General features: G+C 37.4%; 1 protein-coding gene across 4 annotated transcripts in view; it reads right to left on the bottom strand.

Annotated features, from left to right (window-relative positions):
- FAM13B (family with sequence similarity 13 member B) overlaps positions 1-24,384 on the bottom strand; it is a 44,931-nt gene that overhangs the window by 2,660 nt on the left and 17,887 nt on the right. Inside the window, exons 8-24 of one of the 4 annotated variants that reach the window (XM_069029351.1) lie at positions 18,684-18,725; positions 17,528-17,683; positions 15,458-15,593; positions 15,212-15,235; positions 12,841-12,908; positions 12,248-12,302; positions 11,727-11,874; positions 9,121-9,186; positions 7,840-8,050; positions 6,191-6,320; positions 5,642-5,723; positions 5,144-5,373; positions 4,719-4,802; positions 3,825-3,920; positions 1,548-1,631; positions 1,280-1,452; positions 773-874 (exon numbers count right to left, since the gene is read on the bottom strand). In XM_069029351.1, coding sequence (XP_068885452.1) covers positions 773-874; positions 1,280-1,452; positions 1,548-1,631; positions 3,825-3,920; positions 4,719-4,802; positions 5,144-5,373; positions 5,642-5,723; positions 6,191-6,320; positions 7,840-8,050; positions 9,121-9,186; positions 11,727-11,874; positions 12,248-12,302; positions 12,841-12,908; positions 15,212-15,235; positions 15,458-15,593; positions 17,528-17,683; positions 18,684-18,725 — 1,887 coding nt within the window. Of the gene's footprint in view, positions 1-772; positions 875-1,279; positions 1,453-1,547; positions 1,632-3,824; positions 3,921-4,718; positions 4,803-5,143; positions 5,374-5,641; positions 5,724-6,190; positions 6,321-7,839; positions 8,051-9,120; positions 9,187-11,726; positions 11,875-12,247; positions 12,303-12,840; positions 12,909-15,211; positions 15,236-15,457; positions 15,594-17,527; positions 17,684-18,683; positions 18,726-21,682; positions 21,832-24,384 lie in introns of those variants that run through there. The other 3 variants (XM_069029354.1, XM_069029353.1, XM_069029352.1) reach the window with 3 other exon arrangements.

The raw sequence follows: 24,384 nt of genomic DNA, 5'->3' as shown, positions 1-24,384 counted from the left end.
CAGATCCCGTGTACACATTACAGAAAAAGACAAATTTAAGTCAACCTATGTTTTTTACTGTATGTAGATTGACCCACAAACTGGCAGCAGTTCTTACTGGACCACAATAGATTAATCTATTAATATAATTAACCTCATTATTTGCCACTGAAGTCAAAAGGAGTTCTGTCCCAAATTCAGTACGTGCACAATGAAGCCACGTTACTGGAATTTGTGTGACCAGTGGTCCAGGAGTTGGTGGCTCAGGAGAAATACAGGAGAAAGCACAGCCAAGTGAGAGCATTTGCCAGTCAAGAAAGTGACCTCTTAGGAGTGTTGTTAGTTTTGTTCATGAGGTGAGACACCTCAAAAATACAATGAGCAGCAATTCAATCCAATTCCTGACAAAAAAAATTCAAGTAAGAAGATTAAAAGAACTAAACAATAAGGAGAAGAATAAAAATTACAAAACTCTTTACTGGTAAAGCAAATATCCACTGCCAGAACTGACCTACTGGAACAAGGGGCAAATGGGCAAATTTCCCTGTCCTATGTTACAGAACAGGGATCATATGGGTTTTTTTAAATAAAATCATACTTTATAGTAAGTATTTTTAAATGCTGCTTTTTTTAAAATGTAACTGTTAAAAATACACAAAGTTATCTCCCTCAGGAGATTATTCACAGCAGATCAAAACAGATCAGACTCCGGCTGACAACATTCAAAATCAGCAAATATACTTGGCTACATAATGAGGCTGCAGCCCAGCATCTGGTTTTGTGCTGAACAAACCTTCCATTCTGCTGATAAAACTCCTCTTCAAATTCTCGTAATGTCTTACGTAGCTTCTTTTTCTCAGCTCTGGCTTTCCACAGTTGCTCCAATAATTCAGGCCTAAAAATTTCAAGTGAAAGAAAAATACTGTTGGTCATACAATAGAATTTAAATTCCTCAGAAACAACTGAGCTGGCTGCACTAATAATTTATTTGTCTGGCTCATAAGGAACATGCTATTTGAAAGTGAAATATTGAGAACAAACTAGCAGTTAATAAAGGGGTATAAATTTTCTGCTGTCTACACAGCTCAAATAAGGCTGAAGAAGGTTTAGAAGATACTAAATAATTCACTGAGAACAAAAAAATCTTAGTCAGACATGTCAGAGCAAAGAACACTCATTCAATCCAAACATTTCCTGAACATGTCACTCCCTTCCACCCAACATCATAGATTTAGTATCATGACTCTAAGTACAATAATTACAACTACTATAATTAAATTATCCACTTAATTGTCCATACATAGAAGCAGCTCGGGTGCTGGAGAGCCTCAGGTCCCGGGTGAGTTTCTCTTGACCATCTTCAATATCAGACTCCGAGTTTTCAACTGGGCTTAGAACGGGCTGTGTTTGGGCAGCAGTTTTTAAGATTTCATTTAGGTCTGTAGACAAACCATCACTTTCCTCCTCTTCTTCCTGAAAGTGAAAACAGAAATTCAAAACAAATGTGATGTATTTCGGTTCCTTATTACAAGTACTGGAAAGTATTTTTTAAATTGCACTGTACCTACCTTAATTTCTTCAAAAAAATGGGCAGTTTCACCTTCAATAATGGGCTGTAACATCTGCCCCCGCCTCTTGGTTGATGGTGATCCCTGCAAAAATGGAAGTTTGTTTCAAAATGTACAGTAAGACATCAAGTGCTGTTTGAAGTCAGAATTACGTTGAAGTCACCCAATATTTCCTCTTTGAGACGAATAAAAGACTGCAAACATACTTACAGAGCACAAATAAAATAACCATATAACAAAAGATTCAGATATCCAAGGTATCCTTGGCACAGAAGTAAATGTTGTAGTTTATAATTTATTTTAAAATACTCCTTTTCAGACTTGCAATAAAAATGATTTGCTCTCTCCATGTTTTGTAGAAGATTCATGAAGTGCAATGATAGCTCTGCATTTTGTAGTTACTCCTATTCCTCCCAAACCAAACCACAGTTACAGAGGCAGAGCTGGTTATCTCCTGCCCGGTTCTTTTTCCAGACCACTCTGAAGCCCCACAGTTGGAAGTGTGAAATCAGAGCTACCTATTGCCACCTCAGAGTCAAAATCCTTTGAACTCCAGCCTAAAGCAGGTGTCCCTGTGCTGTCCAGGTGCCTGTTGCACACATGCCATAATGTCCTGCTCATCCCTTATCCCCAGACAGCAGAAGCAATTCCAACAGATGGTCTCTGGACAGGAGAAAGGTGAAACACCAAAGCCACACAGACAATGACCTGTCAAAGACTTTAGTTCATGAAAGGTAAATAGTCTTCTGCTTCTCTGGACGTTTCCATACAGGCTTCAGTGCATGTCATTAGTGTACCAGGACACAGTAAGAGATATCTCATGGAATCAATTGTCACATAAACCAAAAAATCCATTCTTGAAATACCTGGCACTGAATATGGCCTACCTAGAAGCTACCATTGAACAACCCTTGGTAATAAGAGAGAGGTCTTCATCTCTTTTATAGGTTTCAAAAGCAAAGACCTGTGAAAAACATTTCACAGGTATTGCCTACAGCACAGATTAGGAATCGTGTTACTGACATCTCTCCTGAATTTAAAATCCTTCTGGTGGGCTATCACCCATCCCTTTATTTCACAGCCAAACAACCAGAATGACCATGGTACAGTCATAAAGCTACCAAGAATGTAAAACCCATCTCAGCTGAAGAGTCAGATTTTTGAGGGGAGAGATGGGATAAAGCTCAACCAGTCAATGGCACTACCAAAAAGCTGTGACTCACCAGTCACAGAGAAACACATCAGTGCCTAAGAGCAACCTGTATTTAAGACAGAGTTCAAAAAGGGATTCTGATATAAAAGCCCTTAAATATGACTGTGATGCAAATCATGTTCTTCTTTAAAAGTAGCCACCAAAAAAAATGTATGTGCAAGAAAGGCAGAATCTTGACCTGGTCCCTTTATCTCAATGTACTCCAGCTTAGAGGGGAGAGCTAAGAACTGTCAGTGACAATGTAAACAGCAGGTTAAGTTCCTGCTGAGTAAGCCCAGCTACCTACATCTGGGAAGAACTGTCTGTATGCAAAGACATTATCTCACATCAGCTGTGCAGTCCCTTCCTTCCAAAAGGGTCAGCAGCCAACATCAAAACTGGGATTTTGCAAGCCTGGGTCAGTATGCAAGGCTTGGATTATAGCTCATGCAGAACAAAAGCAGCTGGCTGTCATTCCCCAGCTGTTTTACAGGTACTATAAACAAGGTTACCTCAATTTCCTTGCACAGTATGAAAACTTTTCTTCCTCCTCTCTTAGAAGACCACAGAGAGAGGATAGAAAATTCAGAAGGAAATGAAGTGAAAATACAATGAAAAAGCACAGATGTTGTATGGATGCTGCAGGTGCTGGTAACATGTCTCTCTCTGGGGAAGCATGAAGGAATGAAATGGTTCTGATGGCAATCCTATCACTCAAGCCTCTGCTGACAGCAACCTGCACTGCAACTGGTGTTACTATTCTGGGGAGGACTAAAAGTACAGTATGTCCTGTGGATCCATACCTAGCACAGGCATTTGGGAACATCTCAGCTACAGCAAGTTAGCACAGCTCACTTACTTCCACAGAGAACCATTTGATTCCCAAGAGCCATCAAGGTCACAGACAGCTTGGAACTGCTCTGTTCTCAACAGTAAATCAATCAAATGCCTCAAGTACAATGACAACAACATCTTATATCTCCACAAGAAAGATGTTTTATGGAACAGTGTTACTAGCTCTTCTAAAGGCACCCTAGCAGTTCAAAAGTGGGAAAATAAATAGAAATAGCATTTGTTTTACTCACAAGAATAGGAGTAATGCTTGCTCTAGTTAACATTTGTTTTACAAGTCTGTATCTGTCATAAAGTGGCTTCACAATATGTCTTTCTTCTCTAGTAACCTAAAGGCAGAGAAACCACAGAATTAATTATACCGGTCACTCAATCACAGACAAGCAAACACAAAGCCGTGTGCTTCTCCTGCCAGGCCACCAACATTCTAGCTAGGAATACAAAACTACCTTAAATTGTGTGTATGAAAGGGGGTTTATGCAGATAAAAGGGAATAAGTGGGTGCTCCTTCATTCTCTCTCACTTTAACACCCTGTATATTTTAGGGAAAAGATTTAAACATTTCCTAAAAATTAGGGGAGCTTAAGCAGAGGCAAACCCTCTGTCTTTAAATATCCATGGAAAAGAGGAAAAAAAAGGGACCAAGAACTAGGGCAAAAGATGTGTGCCTGGCAATGATGATGGTTCTACAGAAATGACAGGGAAAAAAGAAAAAGATGAAACTGTAGAGAGGGAGATGGGAACTGTCTTTTCATTTCTGTTTCTGTGAAATCCAGAATAACATTTCCAGTCTTTTCCCAGGAAATTAAATAATCTTGTTTATTTTTCAAATGTCTCTTTGCCTCACAGACATATAAGGCACCAAATGACACCCATCACTTTGCACACTCCAATAACCTGCTGATTTCTGAAAAGGGGGCCTAATAATACATACTTTTTTCTTTTTTTAGAAGTCAGTGCAGCAAGTTCCTCAGATGGCAACATGGAGGCCAATAGATACCTTTGTGTTTTGGAGAAGGAAAAAGAAGAACCCCCATACCAGCATTAAATTCTGGTCTTACTATTGCACAAGAGTTACTGCTGTCTATGCACACAATGACACAGTCTGAAGTAAAGCCAAGCATTACCGGCCGTCCATGTTGGCTTTCATAATACAGGAGGCTCTTCTGGAGAGATGTTTTCTCTTCTACCAAATGGTCCTTTGTCATTTTCTATCAAGAATAATTAGCATTTAATCAAACACAAGTCATTGTTACCCACTGTACAGATGCCTAAGCCAAACTTAGCTTAGTTAATATCATACAACCCACCTTCCTCCATTTAAAGCCGTTCAGTATTGTCAGCACATACTTGTAAATATTTTAATAAAGAGCAAAGAAAATGTGGTTCATGTTGATAATTTCCCCAGAGCGTCTGAAATATGATGGCCTGGCAAAGGGCTGCTGGGCAGAGGCATCATCATGTTGATAAAGTGGTATCTCAAGTGTCTGACAGTGCTCTATTTCTCCCTCTTATTCTCTTAGAAAGATCCTATCCATAACCTTATGCTTACCTTTATATCTTCTGGTAAACATCTCTCAACTCGTTTTTCCTTTAATCTTTTCAAAATGAGTTCAAGTGTAGCCTCCTTGGTGGGCTTCTTCTCTTTCTGCACAACCCGCATCTCATCTTCATTTTCTTCATCCTCTTGGTCAAGAGAGGAACCAAAGCTTTTTGGAAGAGTGTTACTTCGTGGACGTGTTTGAGGTATGAATTCTCCATCTGAGCTCCTCTGCTTTGCATCTGAAATGAGAAAAACTGCTCAATCCAAAGGTTTAAAAGAAGTAACGCTCTCAGTTTAACTACAAATACAGGAACACAGAAATTTGCATAGGCTAAGTTTCTCTCCTAAAGAACTAAAGCCACAAGAATAATTTGATTTTTGAATAGTGCAGAATGTAAAAAGGAAACACTTTTAGTGTCACATTGAATTTTACTGAATGATTTAGCCATTTCAGTCATGTAGGTAACTTGTGTTTGTAGAAAACCAGAAGCTGTAGCAATCTCTTACCTTTTATTTGCTTTCTCAATTTGGTAAGTTCAGTCATCCATTTTAAAACTTTTGGATTGGCTGCAATATCACTATAGGAGGGCTGAAAAAAATACAAATAAACTACGTATTAAGACACACTAAATCTTGTTTATAAATACTTCTTTCAACATTTGGTAATATTTGTGACAGTGAATGTGAACAGTTAGATGGATTTCACTCAGTATCAGATCAGATCTCAGTGCCAACATAACGACAACACTTGTGAAAATAAAACTGAGAACTTCAAGCAGTTGAACCAGAGAGTGGTAAGACACTTCTGCTTTTCCACATATCTCAGCTGAAATGCCCTCAGTCTCACAGCAGAACTGTCACTCTGTCCTCCTTTGGCTCTGGCATTCTGGCACATTTTCTAATATTGCTGTTGCTCAGCTCACTTTTGCAGACAGCAGCATGTACCAAAATTCTCCTAATTTGTGAACGCACAGTTACTCAGTGATGAGATTCAAGAGCCACTTAGCCCTCTGATGCAGTCCTTTATCCCGAGTAAAGACAGAAGTGCTAACCTACCTTACTGTTCTTCTCTTTTTCAAACTGTTCCTCAAATTGCTTTATTTTTTTCTGTAATTTCTTGACAAGCTGATAAGGTGTCTTGTCTTCCCTTTTGTCATCTTTTGAGCTAAAGGATGCTCGTCGTGTTCTGTATAAAAACATTTTTAAAATGTCATTTAGATAGTTAACTGAGTGCAAACAACATGTATATTTAAGCAAGAGATTAATAATTTCTTTTTTTTTCCAGTTCATAATCCATTCTTTTCAAATTTTCAGAGCTATTTACTCGAACTGCTTTGAGCTGCTGCCTTGTGTTATGTTATTCTTCCTCCCTAATGTCAGTAATACCCACAACAGAAAAACAGTATTTGAAATTCAAGTGTAATATACCATTAATTGCCAACTTTCTGATGCCTGGGCTATTTACCTAAGTTTCTATATACTCAGTTGTTCTTCAAGTACTGGGCTCACAATAAAGCCCAGGCTAGAAAATACCACTGAACAACCCTTGATAATTAAACAGCTTCACTTAACTGTCTCAGGCAAGCTAATAGATACTTAGCTAAAAAGTATCCACATCATTTGTTAGTCTTACTAACAAATTCCCTAAATTTTACTAATAAGACTTACAGAGTACATGGTTCTGGTTTTATATCATCTTTCACACAGCTCCTTGACATTTGCTGCTTTTTCAAAGTGTTTTTGTTTCAAGACTGACATGAGAATTTTCCAGAACACTTATTGTACAAGGTGCCTGAAACATCCCTCAACAGAGCCAGTGACATCTATGTAGTTCAAGTTATTAGATACTAATCTAATAATAATACTGATCTAATAATCTGCTAGAGTAGATCCTTATTAGTTTCAGAATGAGGAGAACAGCTATTATCATCAGCACTTTTTTGCAGGTCAGTCTTCTACATCATTTTAACAGTACTGGTTAAATATCTTCTGCGGCTAATTGGAGAAAACTTGCACAAGGATCTTTTTGCATCAATAAATCTGCCAGACAGACAACTAGAAACTCTAAACTTGTTCTAATCTCCTGTTTCAGGTTTTCTCATTTTTATGAGATTATTTCTTCCCTAACAAGCATGACAATTCTTCTCAAATTCCCTTTCCCATTAACAGTAGCAGAGAGTATAGGTCATGGGTTATTTACAGTTTTGGAGAGTCACACTCCCCAGTTCATACAAATAACCTGCAGCTTGTTTAGTGACAACTCTAATAAACTAGGTTAAAAAAAAAAGAAGAAAAAAAAGCCAGTGCTTACATAAAATCACAGACCAGAGTCCAGTAAAGCCTGGTAAACAAAGGATATAAATACCACCTTCAGCCCAGGAAGTGCCATTACAGCAGGTTGTCCAAAGCCCTGACCAAATGCTAGGGAAAGCTCTGCAAGCTCGTCCTATTTTTATCCTCTTTCCCTCAGCATCTGTCAGCGGCCACTTGGAGAGACACAATCCCACCCCAGCTGAACCTCTGCTCTGACTCACTCCAGCAGTTCCTGGGCAGGCAGAGCAGTCAAATGGCCACATTTGACTGCCTACGTTTGACCTTGGTCTTCAGTTCATTCAGATCATGAAAACCCGCGGCGTCCTTAAACAGCTGTATTTTCATCCTGCCAGTAACACTTCCTGCCCACCAGATTGCATTAAAATACACACCTTACAAAAGAAAGTGCTTTGGATGAAGAATCTAACGTTTCTGGATCATGTAAGAAACGCTGGCTTTGCCCAAAATCCAAACTCCGATGTGACAATATGGGATGACAGTCCTCTTCCAATGGATGATTAGTCATCCTCCCAGCCTGTGGGGAAAGCTGAGCTTCTCCAGATTCACTGTCCTCCTGCCAAGATTTGAAAGCAGGAAATGGATCTAGAAGATAAAAAAAGACACAAAATGGTACTTTTCTGTTAACAGAACTATAACCAAGAGTCAAAAGGAAACAAAAATGCGTACCCAATGCTTAGTCTTGTATGCTCTAGAGGATGTGGTGTCATACACAAAGTGAATAAAACAGTGAAATACATCAGAAAGCTACAGATTCTGTCATATAACTGAAAGAAAAAGGTACTGAAATGAAGTATGCACACTAGGATCCCTTTTTCAAAGTGTATCTTGGGAGTATGCATTTCTGTGCAGTTCAACAGTATACAAGAGCCTTATTTATGTATCAGAAATATAAAATAAGTATATGTTTATTGTCCATTGCAGTATTTTGCTGTGGAAATTAGTTTTTATACTGTACACATGTACTTTGAAAGGTTGTCTGTCCTCTTGGTTTTGAGGAAAGTAGGTCTGACAGTACCTCTTCAGGTACAATGCCCATTTGCTTAAGTCTTTTTCAAGGAGTGTTTTTGGGATTTATGATAAAATCTATCTTGACACCACTGAGAAAAAGAGATTTCTTAATTTGTGGAAGGTGATTTTTTAGGAAGGAGATTCCAAAACAATCAATTCTTTCAAATCCCTACGAAAAGCTCCTTGCTAACATCCCTTATAATTCTTTGACGCGTTTTTCTTGCTAACAAGAAGCTGACATAGCCTTCCAAGTACTTTAATTTGAAATCCCACCCCCCTTTTCCTTCCAGAGTTGCCTGATTTTTTTCTAGTTTGAATCAGAAATTTGAAAACTGGGTTCAAAGTGTGCAGAACAACAATAAAACCCACAAAGTAATCTTTAAAAAAAAAAAATAACCCTTGTACCTGCTTTCCACTGCACATTTACTAAGTATGATTGGGAACTTTTTTTGTTGTTTTTAAGCTGTGATCTTGCCTGTTTGCACAGTACAAGATACAAGAAGGGGACCTTTTTGAATCAACAAAAAAAACTGCAGATCAGAATATTCCCAAGATATAAGGGACAGCAGGTGAAGGGTTAGTTAGAAAGCAAACCATCAACTATCAAAAGGCAGATAACTGAACGTATGGCGAACCATACTTACCCTCCCCTTCTCTCTGCAGATGCATTGTTTTGAAATCAATGAGGGGGAAAGTGATAGGGCATGGCGCTAATAAAATGAAAAAGAATGGCAAAAATACTAAAGTGAACACACAGCACAGTCAGAACAAACTATACATAACATGTAAAGCAGGAAGATACAGTACCAGGGAAAAACAACCCATCTTTTGGACCAGGCCCTGAGCACTCTCAGCTTCCAAGCAACTCCCATGGCAGGTAAGGATGCTCAGTCCTCAGCCAATTTGAGCTTTTTACTGGACAGGTTTACAAAGAACTGGTACAGGAATAGTAAAGACTTATTGCAGTTTAATAAGAGACTCATGCATCCTCACATGAACAAAAGGCAAGCTCTAATGTTTTTGCTCAGAGCTTGTAAATGATAAGAGATGGTGGTGATTTCCAAAAAGCAGGGCAAATGCAGAAAAAAATACTCAGAAATATAAATCAACCATTCTGCATTTTTGCCTTGGGTCAGCAAGCATTTGATGATGATTTTCAAGAACTCTGTTGCATATAGGTCTTTGAGTTTTCTATTAGATTGGCTTTAATAACCCAAATATTGTAACAGAACTTGGACTACTACAGATTTCTTAACAAAGTCACTCTACTTCAGTGGAATGCCACAAGGACTTGCAGTGCCTTGGAAGGCTGAGTTCCTAATAATCATCCTAAACAGGACTGAAGAATAGTCAATATTCAAATACTTCACAATGAAATAACAACTCTTGCAAAGATCATTATTTAATACTAAGGAGTTATAATATAAATTTATAAACAGATAGGCTGCTTTATTTTCAAAACAAGGGTCATAAAGCTATTTGGGGAAGTAAAACCAAAAGCAATTTCATGAGCAGATTTAAGGAAATTATGAAAATGGATGCCACAAACCTTCTGAGAATACATATTAAGTACCTTAACACAAATTGAGGATGCAACAAAATGTAATGTGCAAGTAAGCAATTAAACTAAATAAAACACCAAAAACATAAGGACTTTTATGGGTTTTTTTAGCTTTACACTGTTCTTAACTTGGGCAACAAGAATGAAAATCTGGACTCAGTGTCTTTGGATGCCTGCAATTTGACTTCTCTGTGCCATGACAGACTCTGAATGTGCAATTTGCTAGGGCTCAAGACCACCAACCAGCAAATATTGCACAAAACTAATGAAGCCAATCACAAGTTGCAAACCTCTTTATTTGCACAAGGGCTAAAAGGCAAGCGTGGACTCATGAAGGCAATTAATTTGCAAGACAGTCAACACCAGTGACAAACCAGCAATCAGTTATCACCACTGGAGCTTCAGGACAAAGCTGTAGGTGCTCACGTGACAGCTCCAAGCTGCACTGTTGCAGTACACACACTCCAGCTTTACTTCCCTCATTTTAACATTTCCAACACTGCAACCAGAAGTTAAGTGCAGTGATTCCTTGTTACCAGTGTCTTGCTAAGGTTTCACTGTGACACTTAAGGGCATCTCAAGGAACAGCTGTCACTGGGAAGAGCCTGTTGAAAGTTAAAACCTTGTCCCTGCACAGTTCACCTGCACTACATCTATCAAGTTGTACTTCAAGTTTTCCAAGCCAGAAACGAGTGGCCTGTGGCCATTGCACTGTCAGTGACAGCTCACAGTAGTTTAGCATCTTAGATCACTTGCATTTTTTAAGGTGTGATGACTCCAAATATCAAAACCAGGCAGAGGAAACACAATATAAGGAAGATACAAAAAGAGAAGCATTTTGAAAAGAAGATATTGACAAGAGTGTTTTGCTGTGGTTATAAAGGGCTTATGGTTGTTTTAAGTAAAACAAAAGACTAAACAGTTATTACCAGACATTTGAGCAATAAAATTCAGTCAAGTCACAAGCTCAGGGGATTGCTAAAGCCTGAAAGGCAGTGAAGAATAAGGCCAGAAACATAAGGAATCCTGTCCGAGAGAAAACTGTTACAAGTATTTTTCTTTTCCTAAAATGCAAACCATGGAGGAAGAAGTGGCACAGAAATAATATCCATCTGCAATTTTAGCCTTTATTTGAAAATTTAGAGCTGCTTCAAGCTATCCAATGACTTGGGAACCAAAACAACCAACAGATTTTTCAGAAAAATTGAAATATAAACTGCTTTGTTTGGCAGGTTAGTGATTTTTAAGTCAAATTCAGCTAATTCAGCTAGCATTAGAATTTCAGTAGTTTACATTTAATAAAACAAAGACAAACAAGACACAATGCAAATTTTAGCTAAATGATATAATTAGACAAAGTGTTTTTAAAGACTTGGATGAGAGACTCAGGGTCCTGAAACTTTAAAAACAATAAAAACCAAAACCAAACCAAAACAAGCTACCTAGAATGAAACTTGGACTCTTTTGCTTTCTTTCTTAAGTTTTTCCTTGGACTATTTTTTTCCTTATATTTTTTAAGGTCCTTAATTAAGTTGCAGATGGTTGTGAAACAAGATGAGACCTATGTCATTACTTGGCTGGTCTTACCACATGTACAGGAACATATTGTCGTCTGCTGCTTCTACTTTGTAAATTCTTTTATTTATCACTCCTCCCTAACTATATTGGGAGCTAAAGAGTGAAAATTACCTTCCCATTTGTCACCATCAGATACATTCTTCAGATCCAGATGTGGTACTTGGACACCTGGAGCTTCCTCGGGAACATTAACGCTGCCATCCCCCAACACCTCTGAATCAGTGTTTGCATTAAGATCACAAGTCTTGCTACTTGAATCCTGGATTTAAATAACAGAACAATTTTATTATTACTTAGCAACTGGAAATCAGGTGCCTAACCAGTTCCAGTGCTTCCAGAAATTTTAAGGAAAAAAGAAATCTTTCCAAACTCAAGGAATTACAAATACACACAACCCCCAACAGCAATTATTTACATTACAAAATATTTCGTAAATGAGATGCATAAATATAAACTTGCTGTGCTGCCCTGAGTTTCTGTGAACTGACATGATGAGCTCTCTACAAGAGGTTTTGCAAGCCTTGCAGCCACCAACAACCATAAGGTGTTAAAAGCTAAATTTGTTGTGTTACTTCACATTTGTATTTTGTATGAGATGCTGTGTATCTGTGTATAAATAAAATCCTTCTTACCAGAAAGGCCTCTGAAGATATTCTATCATTGCCATCAAGCAAAATACTGTTTTCCCTAAAAAGAAGACACAGACCTCATTATCATTTTAATACAAGTTCTTAATGGACAGTAAACACTATACACTCCCCTTATTTTTTTTTTTTTTTTACAAACCCCATGCAGTTTTAGCAGATAGGCAATGTATTTACTTAAAGCAATAATTAGAACTCTGGGAAAAAAAAGTTATATTAATTTTTTTCCACTCTCTGATCTTCACATTGAATTCCAAGCTGTAGCATCTAAGCAACAACTAGACTTGAAAGCTGGAAATAAAAACAGCTCAGACCTTTATTCTAAAATTGAAAGTAAATATTTTAAAACTCAACTGAACTAAAACTGATTTCAATCAGTGCTGAACTAAAGCTGCAGATTAACAAAACTTTCTGGCTAGTCACTGTTGCTAGCATTAATTCTTCAATCATTAAGAACAATAAACTCTGCCAAAATATTTTAAAGAAAATAACTTCTTATTCTTCTGTTTCTCTTGCCCAGAATATAGTTCAAAAAAAAAGCTGTATCATATAGGTTTGTATGACTACAGAAAAACACAAACCTTTCACTATTATTTTCTCCATCAACATCTTCATCTTCATCACATGGTTTCAATAATATGTCTGCAGTCTGTTGGGAAAAAGTATGTTTAGAAAGATTTGGGAATGGCTTTCTTAGCAGAAAACATTTCCATACTCATCTCTGACCACAAGACACCCTCAAGAACCAAAAGCTTCTTATGCATGGGGATGAAAATCACACTTTTTCATCATGTGACATTTTTACATCTCAAGTAAGGCCAGTGACCAGGTGTTTTAATCACCAGAATTCAGACAATGAATGACTTTCCATCTTCAGATAAATAATTTTTTATTATTTCTTCAGTAAAAGTTGTACCTAAAATTGCCAATCATAACATGAAGTTTGGGACGACCAAAATCATGGCAGTTTGTAAGTCCTGGTATCAAAAACAGAGAGGCTGGATATTGAGTTGTACCCAGCATATATGAAATGAAACAAGTCTGACAAACTTTTTAAAAGAGCTACTAATCCCTGTTACTAAATAAAGCAGCAACAGAATTGGAAGGGGATGAAGAAGTGCTGTCAGTTCTATGACACCATCTCATAAAACAAGTTCACATAAATCCATGTCACCATTTCATTCACTAGAAGTATTTATGCCAAAGCCCAGTGCTTGATTTCTTCAGAAAAGCGTCTTATTTGGGGGAATACAAGAAATTTGAAATATAAAATATGTCATTTGGTTTTAGACTTCAAGAATTCTCGCAAAATGATCTTTATAGTGTCTGAATATAACATGAATTTACCAGGAGAGTTCAAATACACCAACAGTTGCCAGTTTCATGCTGCTGACAGCAAGTGACACCCTTATCAGAAAAAAAGCAATTCCCCTGTTGACATTCTTTCAGTCCTCAAGTCAAATTCCAGTTTGAGGAAACAATTTTGAATGACGGTGCATTTGTCATACTCCAGCAGATAATTTCCACCCTGGAGATGAGCTGTACAAGTCTTGCATAGTCACACTTACTGGAGTTGTGGAAACAACTGCTTCTATTTCCATTCCAGGCCCAAAGGAGAACTCATATGCAGAGCTGTCTTTTCCTACAACCCTACATGCTCCTCTCAAACTCCTTCCACACAGGAGAATCATCACATTTCCCTTTAACCTCTCCCCAAAAGATACAACTCTTCACTAACATTTGAAACAGTGTATTAAAAAGAAAGTAAAAACTAACATTGAAAAAACCAAAACTTCACCCCAGAATGTCGCCTTACCACTGACAGCAATAGACAGAAGTCTATCAAAAAGCAAAAAAGGCCAAGAATGACACCAGATATGACAATAAAAGTACTTCTATCATACACTCCCAAGCATCACGTTCCCCTTTATATCCAACATCATGTCTTGTGCATTTTGTGCTATAGGATAACAATCTAATTATTCTTTTAGAACAAGATTTGAACACTAAAGTATGAGGAAAAAACCAGGACAATGAATACACTCTATGAAATTAATTTACAGAATGGGATTCTAGAACAATGTTAGTTTGTGGGAACAACTGGAAAATCTGGCTTGCTAGGTGATTCTGAAGAGTCATCTGGGATCCCCAAAAGCACACAGAAGCCCAAGAGAAGAACACATCACAAGAGCGAAAGGCACTACAGAAACATTTTGTTTTAATAAAAACAGATTCCGGACAACTCAGTTTCACTATGCTAAGGCATCCATTCCCATCTTTTCAAGTTCAAAGACCCATTAAATTCTTCTAGTTAATTTAAGTCTACTAACAATAGGTTTGCTTATCTGGTTATCTTTCAGGAAACCCTCAGGAAGATTTACGAACTCACAGGCTGAAAACCATTGCAGAAACTTCTCTACACATGTGTAACAAACCTCTCTACCCACAGAATTCACCATTTAGATTTGTAGCAACAAAAGTTTTAGCAAATAAGTAACGAACTTTAGATTCAATTTTTTTCATTAGAAGGGCTTATCTGACAGCTCCATATGTGCTGCTTGATATAGAGTGGTAGAATGCTCTCTTCTCTTGCACATTATTGTTATCCTTGATTTAATTTTTGTCAGCACATATTTTACAGAATTCCTTGACTGCATCAACTAGAGAAGAGATAAAGATGTGCTGAAAAGAACAGGACATCTCTGCCTACCACAGAAGAAACTGGAAATAGAGAGAAAAGGCTGTAATCAGCTAATTACAAAACCACACTTTCCTAGCACAAGCATAGTGAAGAGGCTGCAGTGTCAAGGTGACTGCTACCGTTTCCTGATTCAGTGCAAGGGGACTGTGGGCTATGCTGCAACCACAGCTCTACAGCTTCTGCTCCTCAGGAGCAGTTTACTAACACAGATGCTGTTCCAACCAGTGCTGTGCTGCCTCACACTGACTTACCTCAGCAGAAGGAAGGGCTGGTACCTGTGAAAGAACAACAGAAAAATATCAGTCAGGGTCCAAACAAGTCACACCAAAATACACAAATATTTCTCAGTGCACGTGGCACAGCAAGGAAGACAACTGACTGCACAGAGCTAGAGCACCATGTAATGCTACATCAGAGCCCTTAGGAGAACTTGGATCTCTAAAGCACTGAAGTTGCAGCAACTTATGATTTGATAAACAGGAGACTCTTCCTCTCACCTGAATGCTTTCTTCTTCCTCAGTTACAGTATCACATTTCATAGCTTCCCTGTCTAAATCAGTGCAAACCAATACTTCAGAGCAGTCTCCTGTGTTTTCACTGCTACCAGTGTCATTATCTTCAATAACATCATTCCTAAAGATACAAACAGAAAGACTTTAGCAACCTGTTGCTCCACCTTCAAAAGAAAAAAAAAAAAAAGAAACACTTTTTTTTCCCCCATTAAACAGTATCAAACATCAGGATGCTTTTTGTCTGTGTTTTTGGGTTTTTTTTACAGAATTATTCTGACCAAAGACACTGGTAACAATTACAATTCCAGTCACCCGTAGGTAAACTTAATTATTTATGTGATGTTTTGTACATCCACACGATAGATATATTAAAATGTATTTATTTGATTCTTGTCTGAAGGGCCAGGCATACACCCCACACTTACCACACCAATCTAAGGAATTAAAACACAACAGCCAGAAGCAATGACATCCGGAAAACTACAGTGACTCGATGACATTGCTGTGGCTACACTCCTCTCAGCACTGAAGCCAGTTAGTTTATAGCTGCTGTCACTGTGTTCCCCTCCAGTGAGAAATCCCATTATTTCTAACATTTAATCTTCTGAGACTTCAACTTAAGGCATGTAACATTACAGCCAGATTAAAACTAATTGACATCATATTTGTATTCACATATATTCTTTATGTGCCACCATCCCTGTTACCATCACAAGCCTTTGACTTCTTTGCCTTCCTTCTCCTCACTCAAAAAGAATTCCAGACTACATTAAGAAAGCTCCTTCTCTATCAGATATCGAGATAATAAACAGGATGGGTTGAAAATTAACATTTTAACTATTTTTTCTTAATTTCAGCCATTAAGCTAGTTCTAAGAAATTGGCACTGGATCACTGGTTTTTTCAGTTCTTAATTTAACTGTGTATTTGCCTTGTGCACTGTCTGCTGCTTTAAAGAACCCAGACACCCCTTTGAAGAACGCTATCATGTATCCTCTTACAGTTAATCCACAGTGGAATGATGATCAGAAGCATCTGGAATAGTCCCCGTGCCAGAGGAGGATACTGGTTTCAAACCAGCAGTGATGGCACTTGGAGCCTCCCCCTCTGTGAGATCAGCCAACCTTTACAGCACTTACACTGCAACTGAAGGAATTCAGCTGCCACAGGGCTTCGAGGCAATTACCCATTTACAAATTACTTCAAAGACATTAAACCTCTAGCACTAAAACTCAGATTTAATTGATCATTACCAGCAATGATTATTACTTTTATGATCCACTGCAAACTTTATTCTTGTCTTCTAAAATCAGTAAAGATTGAACAATTTAGAAAAGCACATTTGAGTCTCTGAGCACTTCATGTATTGCAGGCTCTGTTCATGTATTCCACCTCTGAGCAACAAAGAAACTTAGGTATCGAAATCTTAACAACACATTTTTGGAGTCTGGGTATTAATCACAACTACTTACTTTAAATAAAGCACCAAAATGTACCAGCTTCCAAATGCTGTCATGGCAATCACTGCACTCAAAAAATGGCTTGATTTACAAGAAAAATAAAATCTGATCAAATAAGGTTGGAACTCTCTGCAAATAGACCCACAGCGCTCATTCTACATACTTTTGGCTGTTTCATTGACACTGGCAGCCAAAGTAGTAAAGCAGCTATGCTGACATGGAAAGACAGGGTTATGAAACTGAAAGGGAAGATACAGCAGCTTTAATATGTTAAAATTTTGTCATAAATCACATCGGTGAGATACGAATGAAAGCACTTGAGTAAATTTAAGTTCCTGTGCTACTTGCACAGAATTCAGCAGTAAAACATACACTTCACAGCGTTTTTACCTACAATATCAATTTAAAATATTTGCTTCAAGAGCTGTTGACTACTGGCAACCAATGGAGCTCGATTTGTTTTAAAATAGATAAAACTGAAGTCAGTAGCAGAAGTCATAACTTTTGGGTTGAGGTGGGGAATTTGGGTAGGTTCTTTTGGAAGAGTTAAGACATACAATCCAATAGAATTCATTACAAACACAACAAAATCTTACTGGTTGTTAGATCCTTCCTCATCCCCACCGGGATTTTTTGTTTCATTGTTACAGCCCAGTCTGTGTTGCTGTATATGTTTCAGATCATTATCTAAGCTGCTCTGCAGGTCGAAAAGATGCTGTTCCACAGCTGCTCTGATTGTTCTTTCTAAAATGCTAAAAAGAATAAAAGACAGAAAAGTCCAATTAAGAACACTACTTTTGCACTGGTCAACTACACAGAAAGGTAGATATAAACTTTACGTGACAGGAATCTTTGATGGCAGTACTTCAAGGCAAAAAGAGACTAATTTTTCCAGAAAGGCAGTGGAAATTACTACACTTAGTATTTTTGAATCCATAAGATTTACATGAAGTATTATGAAGTTTATCAACAGTATTTTAAGAGTAATCAACACATTACAATAAGTAACGTATTTTTTAACAACTATACACAAAAAACTTATAAAAGCCTTATATGTTAATGTGACAGTAAAATCCTGTAACAGGTCAGAGTCACCCTGGAGCAGGTTCCACTTCAGCACATGTGGCTGTACCTCCTCCTGAACAGGGCTGTAATCTTAAAAGGCAAAAGCCAACAAATAGCAGACACAATCAGCAAGTACCTGATGAAGGATATAGGATACACCCAAAAATTCATCAAGAACAGTATTCTTTAAAAACAGACTACTCTGCTGAGTGCCTCTCAGCCAGCTCATCCCAAACACACAGGAGGCCTCTAAAAGTCCTCCTATAAAAATCTTAAACTATTTAATCCCATTTTAACCCCGACATTGTGCTTTTATTTTCCCTCCACATTTGTGCACAGAATTCCACTGAACTGTACTCAATATCAATGGTGCTAGAATTACAATTTGAATGCTATCATAATATTAAGTAAATGTATCTTATGATGTATCTAATTGTAAACCCAAAGTTTTGGACTCAACATGCAAGTGCACCACGCTCTCATGCTCCTGCAGTCAACAACACTGACAGGCATTATGTATTTCCTGCATTAGTGTTAAATGCCACCAGTGAAATCCTTCACACTAGAATATGTCCATTCACAACTGTAATCATAAAACTTACTGCATTTTTTTGAAAGGATACATAACTTCTATGCATGTTCTATTAAGAGCACAATTCAAACATTTTATACTTTCATTATACTTACTCTGCAGAGGCTGGCAAGATACTTATGGGAGAGATATGAGCACTGCAATAAAGAAAATAAAAGTTAATATAATGCAAAAACATCACACTAAAAAGTCTTGAAGTCAACAGAAAGCAACTTAGAAAATACTTAAATATTTCATGTGATGCAGCTAAGAGAAGTAGAATAAACATGTAAAGAACACCCTGAGTTGCAGTTCCTTTATTATTTAAATGACAAAATCTTCAGGAACACCATGACAAGGCAGAAAGCTGTAGAGGTAGCAATGCAGACTTCTCTCTCTCAAGAGCCAATATTTGTTGTGTTATGAAGCTCCAAGCTCTCAGATGTGTGGTCTTTCCCACGGGAAATACTAATCATTTTGTAGTCAAACATTTCCCGACACCTTGCTTAAGAATTCAGATTTTAACCTTGCTGCCTAAAGCAAATTCCAAATTACTCTGCTTTCCTCCATAGGTTCTTCCCACTGTTGCATAATTTTGCTCTGCAACGTTCAACAGATCTACAACACTCCCTGAGCATAGCTACAACATTTCAAGTGCAAGGCAGATTATGGGACAGGAGCCTGGCATTTGTAAAGCATCTGGAAATCTCCAGGCAAAGCCACTTGAGCCTAGAATGTTAAACTCCTCAAGGAGGGGTGGGAGAGGGAATTCAACATAACTAACACAAGTCAGTTAATTCATGTGCATGTGGTCCCTCTACAATTTTTCATTAATATGATTAAAATTTTATTATAAATAGCATACTTAAAACTTTAGACAAAGTGACAGTAAAGAATAAAATAAAAGATGAGAAATCTACTACAGACAGCAGCGAGTTGCAACACTACCTCACTCAGAAAAAAGTAAATACTAATTTCAGCTTAACTTGGAGGCAGGGAGGGAAGTAAAAAAAGGCTTTTTCTTTCTATTACAGATAAAGAACCTCAAAAAGCTAAAAAAGAAGATTTTATTCTACTGTTTACCATGCAACAACACTGCTGCCAGACAAAGTTGATTTTAAATATTATTTCCATGAATGCATAAGGTAAACCCTGAGCTTGCCACTCCCCTGGAAAAATGAGCAAGTTATTACCTCTGTGAGGTACACTATCAGTTTTGACTGGTATGAGCCTTCCTTGCACTAAAAAATGTAGACAGTCTCTCTGTTTACCCAAGAATAGTTTCAACACAGCAAAGAGTATCTTGGTTAGAACTTACGAGGTTTATTAGTAGTTCCACCACCAGAGAGAGAAATCACCTCAAGCAGACTTTCTATTTTTCCTTCCTCCAAGTAGATGAAATACAAGCAATAAAGGACTTTCAATTAAACATAAGATGATAAAGAAAGTGGTTAAAGTATTTATTTAAAAATAACTATACCAGTTTGCCTTAGACACCTTGTACTCGGCCAACAGCAGAGTGCATAGCATTTAAACCCCACTATGGCACAAGTGAATAAGAAGGTGCTCATAGATGCTTTTAATTTCTTGTCTTCCCCTTTGTTTTTTTTGTGGAAACTGGCTGACAAATGAAGTTCATCTTATGATTTGTGTGAGTGTTTGCCTGGTGAAAAGCCAAAGTTGATCTATTCCAAATGCATTGACAGAACAGGCAGCACACAACTGCTATTTCAAAACAGACACAGCTTTGGGAAATTAGAACACCTGACACAGAAGCCAGATCTTGTAGCCACTAATTTCAAAGCTACAGATCAAACAACTGAGGGGGAACACACTGGCATTTTGTATTTTTCTTACAAACAAAAAACCAGCAGGAGGTAGTTTACAGCTTAAGATATTAACATTTCATTTGTATTTCCATGCACAGAAGCTCAGCACAGCCCTACTACCTGTACAAAGTAGATTTGCTGAGAAACATACTTTATATTAACAACTCTTGAAATAAAAAATGAAAATATGAAGCTGCAAGTTTAGCTTCATGAACAAGGTAAGAGAAAAGAAGCATGATCTTGGAAAAATACCCCAGTAATATTTCAAAATATGAAAAATGTCGTTTTAAGTATCTATCTCAGTAAGTTCTACAAAAGTTGCATTATAAAAGGTATGCTTGTATTCTAAAGGTACAAATACATAATTGCATAGATTGAAACCGATTTACTATTAAAATAGTCACTCCTAGGACAAACTGGGAGAAAAAAATGAGGCAATCAGAGCACAGAACACTGCAACACCCTAATTGCAGAAGAAAAACTCAGTCAAGGACACAAGTACAAACACTATTTATAGGAAATTGTGATGACTTGAAATCCTTTTATTCTACCACTTGAGACAATGAGGAACTGTGTCAAGAATAGGGAGAATCAAACTCATTTCCAAAGAATCCAAATGATTTCAGACATGGTTCACAACAAAATTTTCCATCCTAGTGTGTAACCTTCAGCCCCCAGCACAGGATGGTTCTCCAGTGCTTTTACTCAACACCTTTAGGAGCATTAGAGGTACTCAGCAAAAGCTGTGCATAATTCAGCAGTATTACAAAGCCTAAAGAATCCTCTTACTACATAAAGAAAAGCTAACATTTTCAACTAATCACTTTAGCATTTAAGCACTTTCTGAAACAAATGTGACAATCTTAGGTGAAAAGCCATTACAACTTCTGAGCCCACTACCACAGTTCAAGGATACTTTTTAAAAGCTGTAATTTATACTGCCAGACAGAACCTTAACGCAGCATGACACAGCAAGACACAGAAAGGTAAACATCTTTGTTTCACAATGCTAACTCCCTCCTGAGAATCTCTTTGGCCCTGGCTCCCTATCCATAAACAGTCCCGGCAAAAACATACCTTGAGTAGGAAAATACATTAACTGGAGATAAAACATGTCCAAGTTTTCCTTGGTAATTTCCTGACCGTACACAGATTCTTATTTCTCATTAAAATAATCAGTTGTGACATTATTTCATTTCCTGTCTCCAAACTACATCTCATCTCACATAATTTTAAAGCCTTACTTGCAATCATATCAAAACGACATTTTCCTTTCATATATTTACCTGTGCAGCAGAACTTTGCAGGCCATTCTGATTATTTTTGCTATCCCAAAAGAGCACTTCATGTAAAAATGCTTCATTTGGAAGCCAGCAAAGCGTGATGTGGGCTGCTGGCTGTGCATGCTGCTGGCTGGGCTCCGGGGGCTGCCTGCGAGCCGGCACCTCTGGAGTGCTGCACTAAACCCTGCAGTCTAAATAGAAATTGACTGCAACATGAGGTCACTCCTGACAATAAGCTGCCCAATCAACACTTGAAAGCTCTCCTAACGTGTTGTTTACAGATTTTCCAGGATGGAAGGAGGAACAAGTATTTGGATGTTAAAAACAGCACTACATTAAAATAATAATGTATTTCCTAGCAATTTAGGCAGCTCTTCTCTTTGGTCAGCTTTACCATGCATTTTGTCTCCCTTGGTGGCTGTTAATATTATCACTTGTCTCTGATCAGAGTTAATTAAATCACAAAAGGGTTAACAAAAATATCACAGAAGCAGTGAGGATGTTGCCCTTGTCACTGCATTTAGTAGAAACAAAGCAAACTGTTTATACAGCTTACTGCTTGTCATATCTCATATTTTTACACACAACATCTTGAAAAATCCAAACCCAAAGAGTTTTTATATTAGGCTTCCAACTGACAACATTTGAGATGAACTGCCCAATTAAAGCAAATACTGCTTGGCAAGGCTCAGGGATGAAAAGTTTGGAATAATGACAGAGAAGGATTCTAAAGTACTTATTTCAACAGCATGTCTTAAAATTCAGCTGCAATGCTGAGTCAGTAGTTCTTTACTCCAAAAGTCAGGACAGCAAAAAGAAAAAGAGCCCTGGGGTAAAGGCTTCTGGTAAAGGAGAACAGTTTCCTTTACGTGCTCACTGCCAACCTGTGAGCAACAAATGCTCCCTGCTGGGTAACGGGCTCAGAGATCACTCCACAGGTTTATTAGAAATACCACTTTCAAGCAGTCACTAAGTCAAAGTGCATTAATGATTATCCACACTCTTACAAGATCTCTAACTCAAAGTCAAATTAACACCATGCAGTGTAGGAAGGTCATAGGTTTCAGCAAGAACAAACAGAATGAGTAGAAAAAAAGGTAGTGGGCACAATTAGAAGCAAGTTATAGTCCAAATAACAAGGAGGAAGGTCAGATGCCCCGCTGTACAGATCAAGATAAACAATCTCTTTTTCTTGTCTCCATAGAGAGACCAAAATACACAGATATTTTGATCCCAAAATCTGACAGCAAAAAGGCAACAAAACCTCAGGTTAAAGAACTGCAAGAATCATGTTTAAGATCTAAGTCTCCTCCTCCTTCCTGTATAAGCTGCCATAGGCTCTACAACAGGACAAAGATAAATAATCCAAATAAACCTGCATTAACATTTAGTGTCTTAATTTTTTTTTATTTTTTTTTTTTACATCAAGAAACTAAGATCAAAAAAAGGCCAATAATGCATACACAAAAGCCATTATGTTTGGGAAAATATTTACAGTATTTATAGTGGTTAAAATTTAGTAAAGAACACTTTCTCATTCCCTTTTTTTTTTATTTTATGTTTCCTGTAGTTGTTCTGGTTTTACAGTCAAAATTCTCCTTCTTCTAAAGGATTCCTACTTATCCTTCCCCACAAATTATGCAAAATGCCAACCATAATTAATGCCTATTCATTTTTAATTAACCTTAAACATCAAGTAAAAATGTTTTTTTCTTCAGGCTATCCAATTTAAACTCTCAAACATGTTGAGTTTGTCACTACTGCTGTGTTTACACATTCCAGAAGCAACCTAATACCTGTGAATAGTTAAACTGCAACTTTTAAAAAATTTAATTCAAACTAAAAATAAGAAGCTTTACTACCAATAAAGATATTCAACTATTAAAATATAATTTAAATTACAAAACAAAAACATGGTTCTGTCATTTTTTGATATTTTACAGCTTCTTGCCATGGAGTAGAATGAAGCATGCAGCCAGGAGCTGAATAGATTCCAACCCAAAATCCACATTCTTGAAACTACCCATTCTTAGGCAGCAACTTACTTGTGATTTTCCCTACATTTCTTCTGCTTTTATTATTTTTATTATAGATTCCTCCTCACTCCTCCCTACAAGTTCTTACATGCAATGCCCATACCAAACATGTTGTAGAGGGGAAGAGGTAAAATTCACCAGCTGTAGAATGTAAACTCTAAGTACAAGCAAAGCATATCTAAAAATAAAACCTTGTGTACTACAAGCAAGTAAAATATAAATCTGTGTACTACAAGCAAGCACCGCTAAGCTCTCAAATGAAAGTATGATTTTATGTTTAAGCATCTCTTACGAGAATTGCTCTTAAAAGCTGACTCCCCCTCCAACATTCCTGCCTATATCACATTTTGCAACTTCCAAACCTGCCCACAGCTCTCTACCAGCATGTGACAAGAAACAGCCCTAGGATTTCCCATTGGAAGAATGGTACAGAACACGTTTGAATCTACCAGTATGCAGATTCTTCTTATTTCTGCTATAAAATTTAATGTTTAAATACCACTTTACAGTTTCACTAAAATATGCCCTTTTTACCTTTCCCTGCATAAATCACCATCTATAATCCAATCTGAGTTCTACAGACATTCCTCTGCTGAATTTGGAAACAGTTATTTTAACCCATATTTTACTATTGTTAGAACTGCACCTGCTTCTAAAACTTCAGTTTGT

Source organism: Aphelocoma coerulescens, chromosome 13, assembly GCF_041296385.1.
Source record: "Aphelocoma coerulescens isolate FSJ_1873_10779 chromosome 13, UR_Acoe_1.0, whole genome shotgun sequence".
Classification (NCBI taxonomy): Eukaryota; Metazoa; Chordata; class Aves; order Passeriformes; family Corvidae; genus Aphelocoma; species Aphelocoma coerulescens.
Note: the sequence above shows the minus strand (reverse complement) of the source record. Positions and strands in the feature narration are given on the sequence as shown.